A 27,902-nucleotide genomic window follows, 5' to 3' on the forward strand; every position below is an offset into this window, starting at 1 on the left:
TGGAACAGTCACAGAAAAAGGATGACACTTAATTAAATGACAAGTAACACCAGAATGAATTTTAGTAAATGCCACAAGAGACGCTAGCTCTTTAGAGCAGTGCCCATTATAGTATTTGTAGAAAAGAGAAAGAGAAGCAACATTACGATGATGTTACAATGGTTGGAGGTTGGCTGCAAGAGCAGGTCCAACTATGTTTACAATGTATTTTTGCACCTTGTCTAAAGGAAAAAGGGCATCATTAGAAGATCTGCCCCAGGTATGGCAACAGTATTCCATACAAGGCCGGATTTGAGATTTATAGAGATAGAGAATAGAATCCGAAGTAAGAAAGTGACGAGCTCGATAAAGAGATGCAACCTAAGCAGATGCTAATTTTTAAACTGATTTGATATATGGTTTCCAAGAAAGATTGGAAGTAAGAGTTAATCCTAGAAGATGAAGAGTAGGTGACTCATCGAGTACATCACCGTTCATAAATATAGGAAGATCTAAATTATTGCGATAACGATTGGCTGAAAAAAACTGAGTTTTATCTGAATTAAAGTTCACCAGCCACTGTGAGTCCCATGCTGTAGCAGAAGTGAGATCCTTTTCAAGCTCAAATGTCCCCTCCAAGCAATCAGAGGGTGTTGGTTTCTTATCACGACAAGAATAAATGGTAGTATCATCAGCAAACAATGCCACCTTAGATGTGAGAATATCTGGAAGATCGTTAATGTAAATTAAAAAGAGTATAGGGCCAAAGATAGAACCTTGAGGAACCCCTGAAGTTACAGAATAAGAAGAAGAGTGCTGTCCATCGAGGACAACTTTTATACTACAATTGGAAAGGAAGGATTCAATAATCTTAAAGATGTTGCCGGATGCACCATAAGAAGAAAGCTTATGGAGAAGACCAGCATGCCAAACTTTATCAAAAGCTTTTAAAATGTCAAGAGGGATGGCCTTAACCTCTCCACTATTATCTAATGCACGATAAAACCTATCAGTTATTACTGTTAGCAAATCAGCTGTAGAACGAGAAGATCGAAATCCATATTGATGGTCAGAAAGTAAGTTATTAAATTCAAGATGAGAAATTAAGTGTTTGTTAATTAAAGACTCAAAAACCTTGCTTATGATAGGAAGAAGACTAATGGGACGGTAGTTAGACGAATCAGATCGCTCTCCAGAATTTTTGAAAATAGTGATAACAGATGCCGCTTTCCAGCAAGCTGGAAAACAAGACTCTGATAAGCACTTTTGAATAGTTTTGAGAGTATAGATGACAGCTCCGGAGAACACTTCTGCAAGACAATAACAGGTATGTTGTCCGGGCAACAAGCTGTAGAAGAGTCTACGCAGGAAATCACTTTAGATACAGATGCTGGAGTGATATGAATGTCAAGCAATGGATCAACCGGTTTGTTGGCAATATCAGGTAGAACGCAACTAGTGGAATCAAGAGATGATATTGATGAAAAGTTTTTAGCAAACAATTCAGCTTTGTCATAAGTTGAGGTGACAAAGTCTGAACCATACAACAAAGGTGGAATTTAAGATTTGCCCGTATTATTGATATTATTAAAGATTCTCCAGAAGTCACAAGAGCCTAATTTTTGAGATGAGATATGAGATTTCATGACCTGAGAATAGCGGGTTTTGGTGTTAGACAAAACCTTTTTACAATTGTTTCTAGGAGTTTCTAAACAATTGTCTGTTTTCTGTAGAATTGTTTTGCTGATAAATATGGAAGTAACGGTTTCGATTGGCAATCGCAGTGTGAGGAAAACCATGGAGGCGAGTGAGGCTTGACCTGGAATCGTCGATAGGGAACAAAAGATTCAATGCCAGCCTGAATCCACGAAGTCATGTAAGAAGCACATTTGTCGACAGGAAGACAAAAGATTTCTACCCAAGGGCCATCACAAAGAAAATCACGGAAAGAATCCCAGTCAGCTTTACTGTAGTTGTAAGAGGTTCGATAATAGGGGGATTCAGGTGATGAAGAAGAATGAGATATTAGTTTTAAAAAAATCAAACTGTGATCAGAAGCACCTAAGGGGAATGTGTAAAAACTGAGCACTGACTAGGATCAGAAACAAGACATAAGTCGAGTAGAGAAGGTAAATGATTTGAGTCGTCAGGAAAGCGAGTTGGAAAGTTGACTATCTGAGTTAGGGACTGAGAAAGGCAAAAGTTGAGGGCTTTAATGCCTACCGAATCACTGACACTAGAGCCAAGCCATTCAGAGTGGTGAGCATTAAAGTCACCGACAACAACTATATTAGCTGATGGATAAAGAGAGAGGGCTTGGTCAATATGATCAGAAATAACGTCAAAAAGAGAGCAGTCTTGAGATGAAGGAGAGCGATATAGAACAAAGACAAAGGCAATAAAGTGAAGTGGTGCTAAACGAAAGCACATGAAAGAATAGTCTGTGGATTCAAATCTAGTTTCACGACAAATGGCTGAATTCTTACGAATGTAAATGCCCAGGCCAAGCGTGTGACTATTGGAGTCTTTACGAACTAAAGGAAGATAGCCATCAACACTAAGATCACAAGATGAGACAGCTGAACTCAAATTAGTCTCACAAAGATCAAGAAGGTCTGGTGAACTTTGCAAGAGATAAGACTCAACAGAAGGAAAGCTACTTCGAAGACCACAAATATTAGTGAATGATAGGTTTAGAGAACTTGGTGATGATGATGGATTTTTGTGTTTTATAGTTTTTGGTACTTTATTCATTTTTAAATTAGATTGAAGAACTTAACTCAAAGCATAGATAGTACTCAGAACACTGTTTAATAGCCTAAGTAATTGCCTCATTACTACTAATAAACCCTAAGCCGTAACAAAGGGCTGCCAATGTGGCCTCTGCAAAGTACAAACAGGGACACCATCCATGCGCAACATGGCACTGTTAATACTTTGATATTTTTCAGCTGTTGATGGAATCAGCCTCTCTGAGAGCGACAACAGAGTTTGGGAAACCTGACTACCAGCCGGCCTCAGAACCATAAAACTGAGTTTTAGAGCTGTACCCTCATTAGGAGATAATAGAATGAGTTGCCTAGCCATAAAAACAGAGACACAAGCAAAACCCATGCATTGAGTCAAGAAGATCCAGCATTCAACATCCTAAACTGGAAACAATGTATTGAAAATACATCTGCACCGGCCTAATAGATGAAGAAGGGGTGCGAGGCTGGTCAACAGATAGAATCTGTTTACCCCTTAATTAAAGATCTTCTAATATTATTTCATCTGGAGTCATACACTTTATTCACTAACCTACTAAACTGACTTTTCCATAAACTCTCTTTATGTGGCTTAACTGTTATTAAAATAATTAAATCTTTTTTTTTTAACTAAAGTTTCTGATTAAGTTGTCTATTGGACAACACTCTCCTTTATTTCCAGTGACTTTTGAGGTACCACAAGGTTCCATCATTGATTCTCTATTATTTCTCATTAATCTCTAAAAAAGTAGAATGTTTATTTTTTATGTTTATACTAATTTAGGTCATTTCAATAAATCCTTAAAAAAAAAACCATTTATACATTGCAAGTTAGCATTTGGGTGCCTCTCATTATTGTGCTTGCCATTTTCTTCTTTCTGATTCCATTTTCTACTTCTATAAACCTCCTATTCGTCCATGTATAGAATAACACTGTAATATTTTGACTAATCTCTCTTTTAAACAAGGTCCAAAATTACATAATGTAAATTTTGTTGGACCTGCTTGTTGAGCTTGAGCCTCTCATTTTGCATAATAAAATTTTGATGAAAGAAAATGAAACCTCTGATACATCTAGATATTGATTAGACGCTATAATGGGCAGAATAATATTAGTAGAAAAACCTTATAGTTGGTCAACAATAATAATTCAATTTGGTCAACAAAATAATTTGAAATAAGTACTCATAAATAGAACTAAATACTTACCTTATTGTCTAAGGAATAGATTGGTTGGTTTTTGTTTAAAAAATTTCTTTCAGCTTCACTTATGTATGGATGTTCATTTGGATTATTAAAAACCAAGAAAAGCCACAAGAAAAACCAAACAATACCAAGAGTACCTGTTAGTTTGTACATTAAAGAACAAAATTTCATATAAAATACTAAATCTATATATATATATATATATATATATATATATATAAAATATTAAATTATATAAATATATAAATATATGTATATTATAAATATGCATTACTATTCTGAACATAAAAATAATGTGATTTGATATATCTTTGATTTTTCTCGGCCTAAAACTAAATTGAATCCAATATCATTTTTTTTTCAGTCTCATGTTGCTTTCTGACATGAGACTGCAAAAAAAAAAAAAATATTGGATTCAGTTTAATTTTAGTTTTCTCACATCTAAGGTGGCATTGTTTGCTGATGATATTACAATTTATTCTTGTCTTGACAAAAAGCTAACACTCTCTGAATACTTGGAGGGGGCAATTGAGCTTGAAGAGGATCTCATTTCTACTACAGCATGGGGAATTAACTCAGATAAAGCTCAATTTTTTTCAGCTAATCATTATCGCAATGATCTAGATCTTCCTATATTTATGAACAGTAATATACTCAATGAGTCATCTACCCTTCATCTTCTAGGATTAATCGATTGCAAAATTAGCATCTGCTAAGGCTGTATCTCTTTATCGTGCTTGCTACTTTCTTACTCCAGATTCTATTCTTTATCTATATAAATCTAAAATCTGTCCTTGCATGGAATACTGTTGCCAGATCTGGGGCAGATCTCCCAATGATGCCTTTCTCTTTGAGAAAAGTGCAAAAAAGCATTGTAAACATAGTTGGACCTGCTCATGCAGTCAACCTCCAACCATTATCACATCATCATAATGTTGCTTCTCTTTTTCTTTTCTATAAATACTATAATGGGCACTGCTCTAAAGAGCTAGCATCTCTTGTGCCATCTACTAAAATTCATTCTTGTGTTACTCGTCATTCTATCAAGTCTCATCCTTTTGCTGTGACTGTTCCTAAGTGCTCTAAAAATTCTTATTTGTCCAATTTTTTTCCTCAAACCCCAGTTTTTTGGAATTCTCTTCCTTTATCTTGTTTTCCTGATTCATATAATTTACAATAATTTAAGTCATCTGTCAATCATTATCTTGCTCTATAAACTTGATCTTTTCTCTTCCAGTAACTTCCAACTCTAATAGTGGTTGCTTGCAGCCTTGTAGGAAGTAAAGATGTTAAAAAATAATAATATGAGTAACAGATATTTTCAAATCTTATAATGCTGATGCTAAGTCTGCTGCTGGCTTGTTCTTGCACTCGCTAGATTTAACTTTAGGCAGTTGGCTTAATTGTAGGTTATATATTTTCAACTCCTCCTTTTACATGCATTGCTGTAAAAAAATGCCAGAACAATTTTTTATTGAAATTCTTTTCAAAAACAACCATTGTTTTTACATTGAGAAGTCATAATGGCTTTTGTTTTTAAATTGATTAAATTGTCGCTGAACACTTTTTTGACTCAAATAGGAATAAATAAAAAAATTTTAAATTGTTCAGTATAACTTTTGACTTAGCATGATCAGTTGAATCAGAAACTATAGAAAATCTTTTCAACTCAACATCCTAGACAGCAAGGTTCACAATTGAAATTTGGGTTTGTCCAAAATGAGCCAGTTGATTGAAACACTTTTTAAGCTCATTCAACATGGGTTACCAAAGTTTACCCATATTTATTGAAAATCTTTAATTAATTTCATTAATTTCAATAATCATGACAACTGTTTGCTTTCAGACTGGATGGAGAGAAAACAATTTGTTGAGTGGTTTGAAAAACTGTTTATAGCAGGAATGCTTAACCTTAAAGGTAATAAAATCCTGATATTTAATGGGTACAGCTCACACACTTTAACTGCAATAGTTGACCTTGTTCAGCAAAATAATGTGAAGTTGATATTGGCATCTTGAAATCTGTAAAATGTATTATATTAGAATAAAAAAAAGACAGCGATGTTGATAAAAAGGCTTTTATTGCATTTGAAGCAAGTGGCATTTATCCACTCAACACACAATGATAACCATTGACAAAATTACAACTTAAGTGACATAAACACGTGCAATTGAAACTGATATTGGCAACAGCCCTCAAAATGCATTGATGCCTGAAACCTCAATTTCAGTTCCAGCTTTACAGCCAGTCATATCACTTGCATTGCCACCACATAAAAGCATTGAAATAGCTATTCTGCCTTACCCTTAGACAGATAATACCAAACATGAAGTCAGCTTAGTAAGCATTTACACAAAGGCAAAGAAAGTTAAAATAAAAGTTAAGCTCGAAACTTAATCTCGAAGTGAAGCGAGATGCTAACCATTCACCTTTTTCTGAAGTATAAACCATCTTTTTATAAATCTTCTAATACAATAATAATTTGGTGGAATGGTATTTTCTACTTACTGAAAATCATCTGGTTACTTTATTTTTTCACTTCAAACATTGTGTGTGTGTGTATATATATATATATATGTATATATATATGTATATATATATATATATATATATATATATATATATATATATATATATATATATATATATATATATATATATATATATATATATATATATATATAAATATACATACATACTATATATATATATATATATATATATATATATATATATATATATATATATATATATATATGTATATATATATGTATATATATATATATATATATACATATATATATATATATATATATATATATATATATATATATATATATATATATATATATATATATATATATATATACATATATATATATATACATATATATATTTATATATATAAATCATACATAATTAAAATAAGAAAAATTGAAAATAATGTAAAATGAACTTAAGCTTACCAAAAACATAAAAAACAGATGGCCAACCACCCATAAAAGTTGAACCGGCTAGCAAGCTACTTATTGGAAGTGATAAAATTGTTCCAGTATTAGTACCTAAAAATAATTTTTTTAGAATTTTTTAGAATTGATACAATCTATAAAAAAATTGAACTTTAAACCATTTTAAAAGCAAATATTTTGTTAAATAACAATTAGTTCATGTCAATACATAATAAATAATTTACAATTCTCTTTGGGCTTTTTATTCTTTTTGATATCCAACAGACACAAAGATTTCACTGCATAACTAATAACACAACATATTTCACATCATATTATCAAGTTTCTTGCTCAGCAAGACAATTTTGGAAAATGTAGCCTAGTACAGGCGCTATTTCATAAATTTCCTTATGTTTGTTGTCAGGATCATTAAGTTTTGAGTTGTCAGCAGCATGTAAAAATTCTTCTAATTTTTGATATCTTGACAAAGACATGAGATCAGCTATTTTAAAATACCCTTATCTGTTGACTTATACATGTAATAAACTGGCAATTTGAAAATTTAAATGTACATTTTTATTGCGATAAACTGCTTTGATTCAGTTTATGTTACATTAACAGATTTAGAAGACTTTTGAACACTGTAAAAGTATGTTTGTTTAACAACTAAGGTAAACATAATATCAAAAACATTTGAAAATATATCAACAAACTGAAGGTTCAACATTGTTGAACAACATTGTTGGAAGACTATATTCACAACCAGAAAAAGTGATATCTTTTTAAAGGTGATATTTTATTACAGGGCAGAGGACACATGTCTTGAAGTAGGGGGAGGGAGAACACAATTGTCAAAACTAAATTACTGTTTCTGTTTTTGTTTTTTTTATCAAAACTATGCATGGGTAAAACTGTAAAACTTTCTGTGAATACTTTCATCAAATCAAAATAAAAAAAAAATTAAAATTAAAAATTAAAAAAACTGTTTTAAAGATAAAAACATTTTATTATTCTGTACCTAATAATTGACCTTAGATTTAAATTTGTCAAAGTAACTGATAAAAAAACACTACATGCAAGATCAATGCTTAAATTTTTGTTTGTCATAGTTAAAATATAAACATTCAAACTTCATTTTGAATAAAATGCATGCATAAATTTTATTCAGTAGCCTTCGTTTTATTTCCTTAAGGTATAACTGCAATAGAGTGTATTACTAATTCAAATATTTTGTTAAATTAATCACTTAAATTCTTGCAGATATTCTAAAATGTTCAAAGTTTTAAAAAACACTTTTGCAACTAAAAGTTTTTAAGTTTTTTTTTAAATCACTTCTACTTCTTTTTTCTAAGTTAACATTAATATTATCAGTGAGACCTCATTGCACTCTGCTTGCACTTGTTTCCTTCCATTTCTTTTATTGTTTAAAACTGTCATAGCATCTTTGAAAGGAGTCAGCCACAATTAGTAGCTGATTCCTTTCAAAGATTCCCTAAATTCTATACAATATTATAATAATTGTTAATTAAATCTATAAAAGCTAAATTACCATTTCTGTTGTTTTTTTTTTTTTTTTATCATAACTATGCATGGGTAAAAACGAAAAACCTTAATGGAATGTAAAAATTTAAACAAAAAAATTTAATTATTAGTTTTTAAATCATTAGTTTTTAAACATAGTCACTTAAATTGTTGTACTAATTGTTGTAACTACTTTTATTGACTAATATTTTTTTTATATTTAGTAATATTTTAAGATTAAATATAGTTTGCATTGATGTTTTTTTATAAAAACTTTGAACTTTAAGATTGAAAAATGATTGTCAATAACGATGAAAACTTATTTATATGTTTGTACTTAAACTTTTGCCTTCAAAATTATTTAAAAAAATTAATTTTACAATTAAAACAAATGATTTTGTGTTTGCGATTGTTTCAAACAAACTTAAATTACACAAGTTACACCACAATTACTCGTAATCATAAAAAATGATAATAAAGCTATTTATATGTATTGAAAATGAATAAGAGTTTATTGCATGGAGTTCCTAATCAAATACTAACAACACTTCAATCAAACACGGACCCTCACAACACTTCAATCAAACACTGACCCTAACAACACTTCAATCAAACACTGACCCTAACAACACTTCAATCAAACACTGACCCTCATAACACTTTAATTGAAACTTGACCCTAATGATACTTCAATCAAACACTTTCCCTAATAACAATTTAATTAAACACTGACACTAATCACACTTCAATCAAACACTGACCCTAACAACACTCCAATCAAAAAAATTGTGTATTAATATAACCAAAACTACTTTTTAAAACAACAATATTTGCAGACCATGTTAAACCCTTAAAACTTCTCTAATTAATATGTAAAAAATTGTATAGAATAAATACATTGTTAATATGTAGAATATGAATACAAAGTAAAGCCTGTAATTGCAAAGAAAAAAAAAGTTGTATGAAATTTTTTTTTCTAGAGGTTAAATAAGAAAAATAAAGTTTTTTTTTTTACATTTTTTTAATTTGAAACAAAAACAAGGTCTTACTTTCTCAATTTAACATAGATAAATAAGACATATAAAAAATGTTAACTACTTTTCTTAGTTTCTTTTTTTTTTTTGATCTGACGCCAAAACTTACTCTATTATTTATTTTTTTTGCATTTTTATTTTAAAAGATTTTTTTTTGATTTACAATTATATGGCAGATGATTGCCAATAGGCAAAACTTCTAAAGTACCATTAAAAATTTGTAATTTTTATATACACTAAACAATTTTGTAGATAATTTTTAAATTAAAATTTTACTTCCTGCTGTCAATTAAAAACATTTATATAATTTATTCTACATTTAAACCCCTAAGGCCTAAAATTCTTATAACATTTTAAATTAACTTCATTTTATTCTTATTCACCAAGAATTGCGAGAACTTTCAAAAAAACAGTTCAAAATTTATAAAAAAAAAGTTAAGGAAAAACAAAAATTAAAATTGTTGTTTTCTCTAAGTAATATTTATGCTAGACACATCTAAGAGTCTATGATTCTGATAATAAACATACCACTAAATGTGTAACCAACAAACTTAGACCTATCAGCTGGTGGAGACCATTGAGAAATTAATGAATGTAATGCTGGAAGCGTTACTCCCTAAAGAAATACAAAATATTTATAATGTTTAATATAAATTAACATCTCTTATTAAACATTTAAATGGTTTATTCAACAACTTTAATTTTGTTTTTACAAATATTTGTCAACTACATTTAGCAGTTATTACTACTTTTATTTAAAAATTTTTACACATGTAAACTCACAAGTCATAAATAAAAAAATAAAAATATATATATGTATTTTTTGACCTTGTTTTTATGTTTAATGATGTGTCAAATTTTTTTTGTAGACCTGATGGCAAACCTCTAACAGTTTAAGGTCGGCCATTTATTGCTGACCTTATTTTTCCGAATTATTAGGGCTTATATATATATATAAATATATATATAAATATATATATATATATATTTATATATATATATAAATATATATATATAAATATATATATATAAATATTTATATATATAAATATATATATATATATATAAATATAAATATATATATATAAATATTTATATATATATATATATATATATATATATATATATATATATATATATATATATATATATATATATATATATATATTTATATTTATATATATATATAAATTAGTAAAAAACACTTATCTAACTTTTATCTTCTACTTGAAGTTTTCTCTTCATCTTCAGGAAGAGTTCTCTTCCTGAAGATCCATTGCCGGATCATCAGGAAGAGAACTCTTCCTGATGATCCGGCAATGGTGAAACTTCAAGCAGAAGATAAAAGTTAGATAAGTGTTTTTTACTAATTTATTATTGCTCTGTTCTTTAAGAACATTGAGCACTCTATTTGTAAAATACACTAACATAATTTACGAAAAACAACAGCATTTAAAAATTGCCTAGTCTAAGGTCTAAATGTGTGATGAAACATTTTTACGTAAAGAGACGTAATGTTATGAAACTGTTACGTAAGAAGACATAACATATGTACTTTTACGTAACGCGGCATAACATATCTGCGTATTGTTACATATCAAATTTCTGTTATTTTTGTGTAACAAAAAGTAACATTTTTAACCTTACGAGACAACACATTGTAACATGTGGTTCCTTAATGTTTTATAATATTTTGTTTTTTATATATATAAATATCTTCATATGTAAGTATATGAAAATATATATAAGTATATGCAAATATATATAAGCATGTGTAAATTTAAATATGTATTTGAAGTAGAGCGTAAATAGTAAAAAAATATAACAATAGTAAATAAAAATACTAATCAAGTATTACAAATAACAAGTTATAAACACAATAGTAGATTTAGCTAATTTAAACATTATTGATATAATTAAATACACTAATGATAACACAAAATATAGATTGACATTTGTTATATATTTTGCAAGACAACACTTCTGCAAGACAATAACAGGTATGTTGTCCGGGCAACAAGCTGTAGAAGAGTCTACGCAGGAAATCACTTTAGATACAGATGCTGGAGTGATATGAATGTCAAGCAATGGATCAACCTATTTGTTGGCAATATCAGGTAGAACGCAACTAGTGGAATCAAGAGATGATATTCATGAAAAGTTTTTAGCAAACAATTCAGCTTTGTCATAAGTTGAGGTGACAAAGTCTGAACCATACAACAGAGGTGGAATTATAGATTTGCCCTTATTATTGATATTATTAAAGATTCTCCAGAAGTCACGAGAGCTTAATTTTTGAGAGGAGATACGAGATTTCATGACCTGAGAATAGCAAGTTTTGGCGTTAGACAAAACCTTTTTACAATTGTTTCTAGGAGTAATAAACAATTGCCTGTTTTCTGGAGAATTGTTTTGCTGATAAATATGGAAGTAACTGTTTCGGTTAGCAATCGCAGTGTGAGGATAACCATGGAGGAGAGTGACCTGGAATCATCGAGAGGGAATAAAAGATTCCATTCCAGCCTGAATCCACGAAGTTATGTAAGAAGCACATTTGTCGACAGGAAGACGAAAGAATTCTACCTAAGGGCCATCACAAAGAAAATCACGGAAAGAATCCCAGTCAGCTTTACTGTAGTTGTAAGAGGTTCGATAATAGGGGGATTCAGATGATGAAGAAGAATGAGATATTAGTTTTAAAGAAATCAAACTGTGATCAGAAGCACCTAAGGGGGAATGTGGAGAAACTGAGCACTGACTAGGATCAGAAACAAGACATAAGTCGAGTAGAGAAGGTAGATGATTCCGGTTGTCAGGAAAGCGAGTTGGAAAGTTGACTATTTGAGTTAGGGATTGAGAAAGGAAAAAGTTGTGGGCTTTAATGCTTGCAGAGTCACTGACACTAGAGCCAAGCCATTCAGAGTGGTGAGCATTAAAGTCACCGACAACAACTATATTAGCTGATGGATAAAGAGAGAGGGCTTGGTCAATATGATCAGAAATAATGTCAAAAAGAGAGCAGTCTTGAGATGAAGGAGAGCGATATAGAACAAAGACAAAGGCAATAGAGTGAAGTGGTGCTAAACGAAAGCACATGAAAGAATAGTCTGTGGATTCAAACCTAGTTTCACAACAAATGGGTGAATTCTTACGAATGTAAATGCCCAGGCCAAGCATGTGACTATTAGAGTCTTTACGAATTAGAGGAAGATAACCATCAACACTGAGATCACAAGATGAGACAGCCGAACTCAAATTAGTCTCATAAAGATCAAGAAGGTCTGGTGAACTTTGCAAGAGATAAGACTCAACAGAAGAAAAGTTACTTCGAAGACCACAAATATTAGTGAATGATAGGTTTAGAAAACTTGGTGATGATGATGGTTTTTTGTGTTTTATAGTTTTTGGTACTTTATTCATTTTTAAATTAGATTGAAGAACTTAACTCAAAGCATAGATAGTACTCAGAACACTATTTAATAGCCCAAGCAATTGCCTCATTACTACTAATAAACCCTAACAAAGGACTCCAAATGTGGCCTCCGCAATGCACACCAAAAGTACAAACAGGGACACCATGCGCAACATGGCACTGTTAATACTTTGATATTTTTCAGCTGTTGATGGAATCAGCCTCTCTGATAGCTACCACAGAGTTTGGGAAACCTGACTACCAGCCGGCCTCAGAACCATAAAACTGAGTTTTAGAGCTGTAACCTCATTAGGAGATAATAGAATGAGTTGCCTAGTCATAAAAACAGAGACACAAGCAAAACCCATGCATTGAGTCAAGAAGATCCAGCATTTAACATCCTAAACTGAAAACAATGTATTAAAAATACATCTGCGCCAGCCTAATAGATGAAGAAGGGGTGCGAGGTTGGTCAACAGATAGAATCTGTTTACCCCTTAAGTCTTTGCCTAGGAGGCCTTCTACAAGACAGTAGCCGGGTGCATTTAACATCTGCCCAAGATGAGCATTTTTATCGAGACACCATCTCTAGCCTTTACTCAACCAAGAGCCCCAAGGCTCCGATTAAAAACACCCCCAAGGGGGTGTTTTTAATCGGAGTTGGCATCTCCTAGCCTTTGCCTAAAAAGGCGTATCCTACAAGGCAGCAGGACATGAAGCAGATTGTACTGGGTTACATGTTACCAGTAGCAGGATAACCTGATCTGACTTAGGCTAACATTCGTATGTTCTATCATTCTAACATTCTATGTTATCTAACATTCGTATGTTCATGTTATCTATGTTATCTAACATTCGTATGTTCATACTTATGTAATTTAATAACTTTATGACAAAAAATTGTGCAGATTAAAACATAGTAACATAAAGAGCCTAAAAAATAAGCATCACCTGGCTAAATGCCTATTTTTTTAAGTAGGCATCATCTCCCACACCACTTTCAAAAAAAAATCTGATCAGCGATCTTAAAACAATGTTTATCAAATCTTAAAAAACATTATGTATAATGTATTTAATAATTTTGAGATTTTTCAAATTTAGAAGTGTTCTCTTGAGCCCTTAATACAACGGTAGAGGGGCGCTTTTCAATTTTTGGAAAATTTTCCCACCCACTCTAGGCTTATTAAGACCATCCCCTCCTCCTTCCCCCGCCCCATGTTTAACAATTTTTACTTGTTATCAACAGTAAAATTAAATTTCAAGACTAAAAAAAAAAATTCTGAATAAATTGTCCTTAAAAATTAGAAAATCATTATTTCAGTCACCAAAAAATCAAAGTTTCAATGTAAACAGGGTAATTGCCGTATAAAGTTCACATACCCGGGCCAGCGAAGACAAGTTAAGCTCATTTAAGAGCATCATCACCTGCTTCGCTGACAAGAGTAAGTGAGTTTAGGAAGAACAAAGAAAGTTAGCGCAAAAGTCAGAAAAAGTCGATTTAGAAAGATAGAAAAAGTAAGCAGACAGGTATTGCACGAGATGTTAGAATGTACAATTTATACTATAAATTAGGTTACCTAGTTAATGTACAAGTATAAACTTAGTTAACATAGCTGATGACGCTTGTTAATACTTATTAGTAGTTTCAGTGTAAACAGGCCTTAAAAATTGTCAACATCATGACTAAAATTCCCACCTACTCTCCTTTTATTTTCACCCCCTTGTATTAAGGACTCGAGAGTAGGGTTTCCAATCGGTTAACCGATAACTGAATACAGCGGTTTTTGGTCAAAACCAATATAAATAAAACCATTGGTTTTCAAAAACAGTTTTTTTTGTCTTTTGAATGTTTATATATTATAGAAAAGTATAAAAAATTAAATTTGTAAGTAATTAAACTTATATTTTATTATTTAGATTGTATTTTACTGGAAAGCGTAACATGTCTTTTGATTTTCAAAATTATTGAAGTATTTAAAAAAAATGTTTGAATATTGAATAAAAAATGCAAATATATTTGAATATAAAGTATTCGAATTCTCAAATAGAATGGCCAAATGGAAAATCAAGCAGCTTGAATCCACTACCGGAAAAAAAAATTAAAACCATGGACAGTTATTTACAAAAAACAAACCTTAAAGAAATTGTAGCTGATCTAGCTACAGACGATGTTTCAATTAATGCAATAACAAACAACAAATTTATTCGCTCATTGATTCAACAAAGAGGAAATCATCTTCCTAAAAGTTCAACAACTGTGATGAATTTAATGCATCAAGATTTTTCTGATAAAAATAAAGTGATGAAACAAGAAATTATGTAAAAAATTAAAATGGGGCATAAATTCAGCTTAACGCATGATGATTACACATCTTTGAAGCACAGAAGGTACATTGGTGTCAACCTGCATGAAAGCGAATATAAGAAAAACGATAAAGCTGGTCTCATTAGGATTTATGGCTCCTGTCCAGCTGAAAATTTAATGTAAAATATTAAGGATCATGAAGTTTTACTTCATTTTCTACAAAGTTAGTCTGGTTAAATGTTTAATTGATAGAGCTTATAAAATAAACAGCACTAGTCTCGGTCTTAGCCATGATATTAATGATCTTTTCAAAGTTCTCAAACGCAACTTGTACCAGTCTTGGTTGATTAAGAAAATCCATAGCTCTAATATCAACAACACCAATATCGACATTTTATCGCATTTAGAAAACCTACAAAATTATCAATATTTTAAACTTATATTGGAAAAATATTTGATTTAACCAAATAAAGACTAAATGCAATCAATAAAAGATATTGTAAATCGGTCACCCTAAGATTGGTTTTTACTTCATTTAAAATTTCAAAATTTTTTTCCGCAAAAGATTCCTTTCCTACAGACTTTAGTTCATTCGTTGTCTATAAATTTGAATGTGCAGGCTGTAAATCCTGTTAAATTGGCGAAACTACTCGCAATTTAAAGACACATATAGTGGAGCACCAAAAATAGGGATAAAAACTCACACATTTATAAACATATTCATTCAAATGAAAGCTGTTTTAATAGTTTTAATCATGCTAATTTTTTAATTTTGGATTCGGCCTCCAACCTATAAAAAAACTATCTATATTAAAACTCCAATCTATATTAAAGCTCAAAGAAAGCATGTACATAGAGTGGGAAAAACCCACTATTAGTAAACAAATAAACCATTTAAAAATGACAATTTTAATCTAGTTCCTTTTAACATCACCCGTTCTTTTATCTTTTTTAAAAACATTTGTTACAATTTTTAATTGCATTTTTATTATTATTGTTATTATTATTATTGTATATATATATATATATATATATATATATATATATATATATATATATATATATATATATATATATATATATATATATATAAATATATATATATATATATATATATATATATATATATATATATATATATATATATATATATTTATCAGGGCTCAATTTAACGGTCAGACATTGGATATTGTTGGACATCAGACATTGTCCTGACTAAAATCTAAGATTGTCCAAATAATTTTCAAAGTAATCGAACATTTTGACTGACAGGAACTAAATTCTACAAAATAAACCTTGGACAGGAATGGTGTGCGATCAAACACTATTGTTGACCACGGAAATGATTTTTTTTGTTTGCAACTTGACTATGACTGTTTAAATGTTTTGATGAGTTAAACATTTCAGAAATGCACTGAATAAAGAAACGTTTAGCTAAACTTAAACTAGGAAAAAAATTTGAAAAAACTAAAAGAATAAGCAAACAATTCCTTACGAAAAAGAAAATAAATTAGCTTTAAAATTAAACTGAAAAAAGTCAAAGTTAAAATTTAAAATTACTTTTTGTTACATTTTTAATTGCGTTTAAAAAAAACTAATCTTTAACATTTTAACGTTAATTTAAATGTTAAATATCTTTAACATTTTAATGTTTAATTAAAGTTACGCAAAACACTTTAACAGACTAATTTTCTTGATTGTTTAATAAATGAACAAATTTTATTTAAATTATTGAAAAGTGAAATTAAATTATTAAAAAGAAAAAAATGCATTATTTTTAAGTTGTATAAATATTTCTTTCAAAAAGTTGCAAACAAGTTTTTTTTTGAAAAAGTCTTTTTTAAATCGTAATTTTTAATCACTTCATGCTTTAATTAGGAAGTTAAGTTTTAAAAAAAAACATTTAAACAATATTTGTAAAAATAAAAACAAAAAAAAAATAAAGCAATTAAATCATGGGAAGACTTAAATTAACTTATTTATAGTATAAAGTAATTTAAAAAAATAATCTTTTAAAAGATTTTCAGAAAGACATAGTTTTGAACTTTTAAATTTATCATAAAAAATACATACCTACTAAGAAAAAAAGTTAAATATAACATTTAATTAACACATGACCCATTTATTTTAAACAATCATTATAATTAATCGTTTGATTCTATTTTAAATTTTTTTAAATTACTTTGCGTAAAAAAAATACTTTAAAAGTTATTTATAACATAACAATTTTTTTATTGCATTTAAATTGTTAAAACATCAAAACAGCCATTATCCAACTGAAAAGAAAAAATAAGAGTTGTCAATTACAGCGTGAAAATTTAAATTTATCTAAAAAAACATACTAAATTGAAGCTATTTTATTAAAAAACAAAAATCTGCAACGAATTATTCTAAATAATAAGGAAAGAAACTACAACTTCACTAGACTAACGTTAAATAAACTGAATAATATGACAAAGATTTCGATTGCATAACTCCATTTTGTAAAACCATAAAAATTATATTTTAGATACAAAAAATTTATCAAACATACATCAACTATCTTATAGCCTGCTGCCCAAGGAAGTGCTGCTACATTGACAGAGGGTTTGACATGGGGCAGCAATCTTTTCTTTTATTATTCTTTGTCTTTTTTTCTTTTTCTGAAAATGCCATATAAATTAACGTAACAAAAATTGGGTAACAATTTGTTACATAAATACACTAGAAAAATTAGAAAAGATCAAAGTTTTAAAGATATTCATCCTTAATGCAGTTGTTAGCATAATTAAATATTATTAGTTGAATTTTTTTTTAGAGCATTTAAATATTTTTTTTTTAATTTTTCCTTCGTTAAGATTTCTTTTATTTTTATGTAGTTAAGCTTGTTTTATAACTTTTTTTTCCTTTATCAGATTTTTCAGCACAGTTTGAAGCATTGAAAAGCCAAGGTCAAGCTTTAAAAAAAAAATAATTTTATGTGTGGTCAGGTATTAAGTGCGATTGCACTTCTTTCCTGTCCACAAATGATTTATATATAAATATGTATATATTTATACATATATATTGATCCATTGCAAAAAGTTACTTCCACAATTCAGTTATTTTTACCAAAAACTTTTTTTGTCATGTTAATTAATTTTTTATATCCATGCATCTACTTACATACCTTGGTATCAGAAGCAAAATATTGAAAAATGAAGAAAATTAGTTAGGTTAATACAACTCTCCTCCTTATACATGGAACTATCCACTCGGGTGCGGTACCTACTACCCACTTCTATTACCTAAAATAGGCTTATTGTGGAGCAACGTAGATTTATAAAAAAATGCTTTTTTATAAATCTACAAAATTTTACTACAAATTAAAAACATTTTAAAACTCATAAGCATACCTCTCCAATTCCCATGAGAACTCTAGCAGCAATAAGAAGGTAAAAATTTGCTTTAGCTGCAATTGGTGTTAACAAACTAAAAATAGATGCAACTAACATCCCAAATCCAAATACATATTTTCCACCAAATTTATTTGCTAAAAATCCACCAGGAAGTTGTGTAAGTAGATAACCATAAAAGAAAGAAGCTAATATTAAACCTAAAAATGATAGCAAAATGATATCATTCTTTTATTTGTTATTATTTTTTTTACACAATATTATAATTGTGTATATAATAAATTACATAAATAATTATAATATGCATACCATGTAGTTTATAAAACTTACCATTTATACAAATATTATTTATACACTTACACTTAACATTAATTAGTTCATTATTATATAATGGACTTATATTAGTGCACTTAAAAGAGTATGTAAAACCAAAGTGTATAATACATTTTAAAGGGTATGCAAAATACTTATAAGAGTTTTTTATAGTATTTTTAGGTTTTTTTTAGGGTATACTATTCACTTTAAAGGGTAATTAGTGTCTTAATGCATACCATTAAAAGTATAATTTAGCACAAAATTTGTTATAAAACTAATTATAAATGAAATAAAGAAAATAAGAATCAAAAGATTGATATAAAAAAATCACCTTGATCATTTTCATTCCAGTGGAACTCTCCGTTCTAAAAAAATATTTATTATTTATAACTTAAGTAATATAATAACTAATAAATTTGTTGTCATAATTGTAATAAAATTTAAAATTAACAATTTATTGACAAGAACCATGTTTAACTGAACTATATTTTTAAATTTATAAAATGCATATACATACACATCAATAGTATTAAAAGATTAACAAATATATTTTTGTGGAATGTTTAACACAGCGCAATACTATATGAAATCGCACTGATTAATACAGCACATGTATTGATTTGTAATTTTTATATGCCTTAAATTTACCTAAAAGTTTTAAATAAAAAAATTATTTAATTATTTATTTTAAATTTATCCTATGAAGAGTTTTTGCGCTATAGAAAAATAAAAAAAAGGGAATAACATTATATAGAGGCACATAGGGTGTGGGTGCAAAATGGGGGGGAAGACTCTCTCCTACCAATGGAGGAGTAGCTCATTTAGAAAGCAAAAAGGAGAGAGACAAATTATTTTAACTACTTCTACAATTAGTACTTCTGCATAATACTAATTGTAAACATAATTCAATGTTTTTCTTAATTTTTTGTTTGTTGATATATTGTAATGCTTTATTATTATAAAAAGTAAATATATATTTTTGATATTTTGTAATGAAAAATTTTTGTTGATATTTTAAGTTGTATTACTATTAGTAAAAATATGTACAGTTTTATTTAAAAAAAATTTTTTGTTCATATTTGTAAATATTGATATTTTGTAATGTTTTGTTTATTTCTACATAAATTTTGTTGAAACAATATATTTTTGTTTTAAAAGTATTGTAAATTTAATATTAATAAAAGTAAAAAAAAATCAGCATTTTAAAATGTTATTCTTTAAATCTGATTCAACTGATGTTTCTTTAACATATGTTACACATGTATATCAATTTTTTTTTTAAGTTTAACCTAAAAATAATTGTTTTCATAAAACAAGTATTTAAAGTGTTATAAAGACAATTGGTTGTTATAAACTTGTTATAAATTTGTATAACTATTTTTAAAAATACTCTCATATTTTATGTTAGATGTAATTTTGAAAAGTACCTTTATAACAGAAGTTATGATTTATGTTTTAATTAATTGTTTATTAAATACCAACATGAAATAATGTTGTATTTAATATGTATATATATACATATTAAATACAACATATATATATAAATATATATATATATATATATATATATATATATATATATATATATATATATATACATATATATACATATATACATATATATATATATATATATATATATATATATACATATATACATATATATATAAATGTATATATATATATAAATATATATATATATATATATAAATGTATATATATATAAATATATATATATATATAAATATATATATATATATATATATAAATGTATATATATATAAATATATATATATATATATATAAATATATGTATATATATATAAATATATATATATAAATATATATATATATAAATATATATATATATATGAATATATATATATATATATATATATATATATATATATATATATATATATATATATATATATATATATATATATAAATAATACTTCTCCCGGCAGATTAAGCATATCATAACACCCATAACATACATTATTCATCGTACTGTCTAAATTTTTTTTGTAACTGTCGTTTAATTTTTTTAGAAACCATTTAATATTTTTTGCCTCTTTTTTAAACAACTACGAAATTTCGTTGTACCTAAGTCGAGAATGTTCTTTTAACCACAATAGTTGTATTAATGCTTTTGGTGTTCATTGTTAACGACACATAAAAATCTGATTGTTTCAATTTTGAGGTGATAAACAGGATAAACCAGGAATAAACAGGAAACCCCATAACTTATTGCTAATTGTATCATACTTTTTCTATGATTAAGTCAATTTATCTAATTATCAAAAACATGAATGAAATCCCGCCAAATGTTTTAATCCTTTGCAAACTTAAGAGTAAACTTTCATTTATCCTTGCCATTTATCTTTTGTATCTGATGATCACACAAATTCTCTTATTAAAAAAACAAGTTTATCCACATTAGGCATCAAAATCACTTTTACTTTTGTTGCTAAAGTTATTTATTACTTAGAAAACACTCTCCTTAATTTCCAATAACTTTTAGGGTACCAAAAGACTCTATCCTTGGCCTTGTCTTGTACCTTATTTACATTAATGATCTTTATGATAATCTTACCTTTAAAGGCTCTATTTGTTAATGACAACTATACACTCCAGTACTACATGAATTCACAAAAAATCTGAACTGAATTTAAGAGCTGTACCCTCATTAGAAGATAACAGGAAGAGTTATGAAGCCACTATCAAGGAGGCACAAGCAAAAATTAGAGTAGAGTCAAGAAGATCCAGCATTTATCATCCTAGGAAGGAAACAATGTAACACAGGTTTACATTTTTTCCAGCCTAATAAATGAAGAGAGGGTTCAAGGCTGGTCAACAGAGTTATAGGGGAAAAACTCCTTTTAAAATTTAATGCTGGCATCCAAAAAAGCCCTGACTGAATGGTCACTTTAAGGCAGGCAAATGCAATTTAAAAAACTTTTTTGATTTAAATTCTAAAAACGATAACTAAAATAAAAAATAGGAAAAAAAAACAAACAAAACCTTTAAATAAAATAATGTCAAAACACCAAAACGAATGTTTTACTTAAAACCTAACTAAAATAAAAGCGACAAAATAAACATTTTATTTTAACTCTGAATACTTTATAGATTAAAAAGTTTTGACAACTTTTAATAAATGGATTTAATGAACAAAAAAGATTTGTTGTAATTTTGGGCAATTTGTTCGGGCAATTTGTTATGAGATTTTGTTATTGAAAATGCGTAACGCATAACTAAATGTAACACAGCTGTGATATTTACATAGTCAAAAGTTAAATTATGTCATTAGCATATTTTAAAGTACTGCTTTGTAATTAAATTTAACTTTAAAGCGCCTTAAAAACCATTTAAACTAATGTAACTAAAATTAATGATGAAATCTAAATTTTTTATTTAAAAATGACATATCCTTATAATTTATTCCTTAAAACAATCTTATACTAAGGGGTTGAAGTGCAGGGTGATAGAGTGAAGAGGTCCTAAAATACATCTAAAGGAGTGCAGTCTTGAGAAGATGGAATACGATAAAGAACAAAGAGAAAATGTGCAAAATAGCAAAAGCATGCAAAAGAATAAAGAGAGTATCCAAACTTAATTTCACAACAAATTACCATCAACACTGAGATCTGAGGAAGGAACAGCCAAATTTAATTTAGTCTCATAAAGAGCAAGCAAGTCTGGTGAATTTTGCAAGAGGTGAAATTCAACTGATTAAAAATAACTTATGCAGACCATATATACTTGTGAAAAATATTTTAACTGTACCCTCATTAGGAGATAACAGGAAGAGTTATGAAGCCAATATCAAGGAGGCACAAGCAAAAATTAGAGTGGAGTCAAGAAGATCCAGTTAAAACCAAATCAATAGTTTAAATCACTTTATCAGATACAACCTAATTTAAGTACAAAGTAACTATTATTGTATACAATACTTTATTAACTAATTACTCTGCATATCTATCTGAATACCTAAAATCATCAAACAGTTACCAACTTACATATTGTCAACCAATAACTTTGCTTGGTTCAAAATTTTTCTATGCAAATGCAATTTGGATATAAGAACAGCTTAATTATAAACATGCATAACTCAAAATATTCAGAAATATCTTTAAAAAACTAAAACATCAACCTTTTATAAAATCTTTTCTCAAAATTATTGCCAACTGTTTCAAAGCTTCTATATCACTTTATCAGTTTTGTTTTCAAATAATGACACTTTAATCTTGAACTTTAATCTCAAACTTTAATCTCATATTATTTTTACAGCTTAACATTATGAAGTGATTTAGAACATTTAAAGCAGTTGGCAATAAAATTAAGAAAGCATCTAAAAAAAATAATTCCACAATAAATAAATATTTCAATAATAGCCTGTAATTACATTAAAAAAAATCATTTTGATAAAAAAGTAAAATTTAGTCTAAACAATCCATTAATTAGCTAAAGAAAAATTGAGATCAACAATTTGTAAAAAAATAAAAAACGATAAGTCAAATTAATTAAATATTTTTAAAAAACTTTTTAAAAACTAGATTTCAAAAATAAATCTTGAGTTTTTAAAAAGATTTTTTAAAACAATAATAATCTTCAATAATCTTGTTTATAGATTAGAGTTTGATAGACACTTAAATTTAAAAATAATTAAATCGGTTCAATAATTCAGAATGAAATGATTCAGACATTTAATTATAAGCTAACTCTTTAGAATTTGAGAAAGTAGTTTTTTTTATCCCAACCACATTAAATACTTAATTATCTGTTGCATCATTTTTTTTTTTTTTTTTTTAAACATTGGTTACCATGGTTTTTTATCAATTATATCATTTATTATTTATGCACACTTGATAAAACATTAAGTGTTTTAGCTAGTTTTTATAAATATGTTTGTATATATATTTATATATATATTAAAGGTCTGCGTCTTGAAATGATTTTATCGAAACTGTTTCGATTATCTTGATTCAATCGAGTATTTAATCGAATCGAAAGATTCGATTTATGGCGAGTTATGTTCTCAAAATCGAAAAGCAGTTTAGAGACATGCTGAGTCATATTCTCGAAATCAATCGAGTAATTGATTGATTTCAATACGTTTCGAGACAAATCGAGAGATAACGATAATATAACTATTTTTTTAAAAAAACATACAAAACTTGAAAAAAAAAAATTTGTTGTTGATTTTTATTTGCGCATCTCTACTTTTACTTGGGCATTAATTTGCAAATTTGTTTTGATTTTAAAAATAAACAAAAAAGTCAACTAAGGTCACATGTGAAAAGTTTCAATCAAATTTTAAAAGAGGATTTTTCATCTTAAAAGGTAAGAAATTGAATTTTATTACTTTATATTCATATATTTTGTACTGCAAATGGTTATATACGAAAATTTTTGTATTTTTATATTTTAAGAAAGAAATATTATGTGTTAGAGTACATATTATTGAATCATGATAGCTAATGTTGATAAGAGCAAACTATAGTAAAAAATACTAAAAATGTTGTGACATATTTTTCCATTTTTGACATATCCCATGGGAGAGATTTGAACTTTTCTTTGAACTTGCATTTGTGTGTAGTGGGAAAAACAATGATTTATGAATTTCATGTGTTTGTTTTATGAATTGTACTTTAGTTTTCAAAAAAATTTGTTGCTTATTTGTCAAAAAAAGATTAATTTAAGGTGGTACACCACCAAATATTCTAAATTCTTTAAAACTTGAAAAAAATAATCAATTTGATATTAATACAAAATTTATAAAATGAGAATGCTTTTTTATACTTAACTTTGTTTTGTCTCGCTTATTTTGCCTCGCTTATATCAAAAAACCCATCTTTTTGATGGGTCTATTCAAAACACAATATCTTGAAATATTTTAATGCATAACCTATGAAATTTTTTGCACATGTTTTAGACATGTAAACTAAGGTAATGGCCTAGGGATTTTAAGATTATTTCATTACATCAATAACTATTGAATTTCTTCTATAAAACAGTAAAAAAAAATTTTTTTTAGGCCTAAAAATTAATAAATAAAGAGATTGGAGAATTATTTTTAAACTTTGAAATATCATTCCCTACAAAATAATATAATAAACATTTCCTGAAAAATTAAAGTGATTTGCTTTACTACTTCACAAGATATCATGTTTTCAATAACACCATGTTATTGAAATGTTTCAATAACACCATGTTTTAATAACACCATGTTACAATAACACGCAAAAATCAAAAACAGAGAAAAACGCAAAAGAAGATTTAATAACAAAAAAAGTAAACTTTAAAGTATGAAAAACTAACAAAATCCAGCAGAATAAGGTTGGCATGGTTCTAATTAAGCTTACTTATCATTAAACCCTTTTTTTTGATGGCGCAACTTCTGTCGTTGGGATTTTGAAGTAAGTGAAGATTTAATTGTACATTTTTTAATTCTACATTTATCACGGTTAATCAATCCAATATGAGTAAAATGTCCAATACGTATTCCCAAATTTTTCAAAACACCAATAATTCCATGGGTACCTTCATTAAAATTGATAATTGCAGAATTTACTGACATTTCGATAATGTTTTTATTTACAAAAATGTGTTTGGGGCATCCTTTACAGATTATAGCATTTAATGCCTCATTATTGTTTTGTGTTAGACCGTGTTGGCACTTTTTAAGTAGTTCTTCACTGCTTAAGTCTTTGAATACAGGAACAAGAATATTTTTTATTGCTAATGGCAAGCTTAGCTTGGGTTTATATGTTTTATGTCCACTTATATGGTCACGTTGCCATTTACACCAGCTGGCAATAGTTCGTGGGCAAAATTGATGACGTATATTCATGTCTTTAATATCAGAGTTGTGAAAAAGCACTGCCCATACAGCCTTTTTCATTTGATATATATTACCTAAATTTTGTCTAATAGCCATTCCAAAATAATTTTGTAAAAGGTTAAGTGCTTTATCGGTTAACCTCCCTTTCCCTGCTACTGGATTTCCATCACACATTTTTTTTCTACATAGACGTTGACACAGTGCGCGACCACGACTTTCTTTCTTTTTTTGGATGTGCCCAATACATTCTGCTTATTTGATCTCTATATCTTTGTATGGAAATGAAGCTAATACTGCAGAATATGATGAGGTATCACCATCACCTAAATAACTAGTATATTGTAAGTTATATTTTTCGACAGACCGATGGAAAATAGTAATTGCACCTGCACCTTCCATAGCACCAGATGATCTTTGATGATTAGCAAGACATTTATGGTTGGCTTTCCAATCCTCATATTCTAGAGTTCCTTTTTTGTTTTTCCAAAGAATACATCCTTTACAATGTTTTGACAACACAACAGCATCTATACATTTGCCTGTTAAAGTTGATATGGCTGTGACAACACCATTAAATGATGAGTGACCTCTTTTTTGCCACGTTCCATCAACTGAAACCTGACATTGAATTATATCATCATGTGAAGCATTATTATTAATCAAGTTTCTAGTTTCTAATGCTGCTTTGTTAGTAACCTTTGAGCAACAGTTTCATAAGCATTGTATAATTTTTTGTTAATTTTATCATATGCATTGGAGGTAATTGAAGGAATGTTCATTAGCTGGTGGTATAGTTTCATTGGTTCATAACCTTCATCTATTTCTCTAAATGCTAATACAGAAAGAATATTTATTTCATAGCTATCTCTTCCTACAGAATTATTGAAAAGATTTGAAATAGGTCTGGAAGTTTGAAATGAATGACACCAATCACAGGAAGTACAGCAATGTTCTAAGGTCAAACAAAGTCCCATACTTTTATTAGGACAATTTTGTATGAAAATTGAAGAAAAGCAACTTGAACATTTCATAACTTCGAGAATCATTAAATGAAGTAACTCAAAGTTCATTATAAAGTTGAAATCATTATAAACAAGTTCTGGATTTTTCCTTGAAATAATTTTTTTTGCACTTGCTATTGTTGTAAAAGAATTTGGCTCTGGTGGTATAACTGTGCTTTGGCATTGAACTTTTTGTGCTTTGTTGTAACGATTAATGCCTTGGTAATGTCTTTTTTTCCTTCTAGCATATGATCTGGTCATTTTAAGACTAATAAGTTAAGAGAACGTTTTACAACAAGTCACAAGTCTTTTATTCAGAACAAATATTTTATTAATCAGTCAAACTATAAACTTTTCAACAAATTAAGCAGCATTTGGCGATTTTGTTTTTAATTTATTTTGAGAAAGTAATAATGTAAAACCACTATTAAAGCTTATTTAAGCTTATGACTTATTAACTACAGAACAAACTAGAAATTATGCAGTTGTGTTTATGGATGTTTTGCGTTGCTAAGGCTGTTGCTACGGAACTTTTTTTAAAAAAGTTACTTTTTCTCAATATCAAAATAAAAATTTGGCTAATAACTTTATATATTATTTACCTACAATAAATTGCCTATCGAATGAGCTAAATATCAAAAATTTCATTTTTTTTTAAATTTTGAGAAAATATTTGGTGGTGTACCACCTTAATGGGAATTATATGGTAGACTTGAGTATATGAATTGATTGGGGGGTAAATGTGCAGTAAGTTGCAACTTGCAAGGGTCTCAGTTTTTTTAAAAAATTTTGTTGTGTTAAAAATCTTTGAAAAAAGTGTTTTTTTTTAACAATTTAAAAATTGAAAAATTAAAATGTCAAACAGTCGTTTTAGTGATATTATAATAACTCCACAAAGTAGGGGACAATTGCGTGGAGAGGCTGTATTAATTTTGTCAGAATATCGATTGCATTTGTTGACACTTTATCCTAGCGAAACTGTTTTAATAGAACTTATTATCAGTAATCTAACAGATTATTTGTGGAATGATAATGAGTTTCTTCAATTAACATTGTGGATGGACCGTTTAAAAATAATCCCCAATGAATTTCAGGACATGTTTGTAGAAGCCAATGACAGATTGCATCTTATAAGTGAATAAAAATGTTTAGGATAATACAATGAAAAGTAAGTTAAAATTATAAAATAATGTTTTAGGAGTTGTATTTGAT

The 27,902-nt window shown here is 28.1% G+C and overlaps 1 protein-coding gene across 2 annotated transcripts in view; it reads right to left on the reverse strand.

Moving 5' to 3' along the window:
- The window catches only part of LOC100203434 (sialin), a 50,138-nt gene that overhangs the window by 9,809 nt on the left and 12,427 nt on the right, over nucleotides 1-27,902 (reverse strand). For both annotated transcript variants that reach the window (XM_065795660.1, XM_065795661.1), the window contains exons 3-7: nucleotides 19,174-19,207; nucleotides 18,528-18,727; nucleotides 9,965-10,052; nucleotides 6,900-6,995; nucleotides 3,936-4,069 (exon numbers count right to left, since the gene is read on the reverse strand). In XM_065795660.1, the coding sequence (XP_065651732.1) occupies nucleotides 3,936-4,069; nucleotides 6,900-6,995; nucleotides 9,965-10,052; nucleotides 18,528-18,727; nucleotides 19,174-19,207 (552 nt within the window). The remainder of the gene's footprint in view (nucleotides 1-3,935; nucleotides 4,070-6,899; nucleotides 6,996-9,964; nucleotides 10,053-18,527; nucleotides 18,728-19,173; nucleotides 19,208-27,902) is intronic.

The sequence above is a fragment of the Hydra vulgaris genome, chromosome 04, assembly GCF_038396675.1.
Source record: "Hydra vulgaris chromosome 04, alternate assembly HydraT2T_AEP".
Lineage (NCBI taxonomy): Eukaryota > Metazoa > Cnidaria > Hydrozoa > Anthoathecata > Hydridae > Hydra > Hydra vulgaris.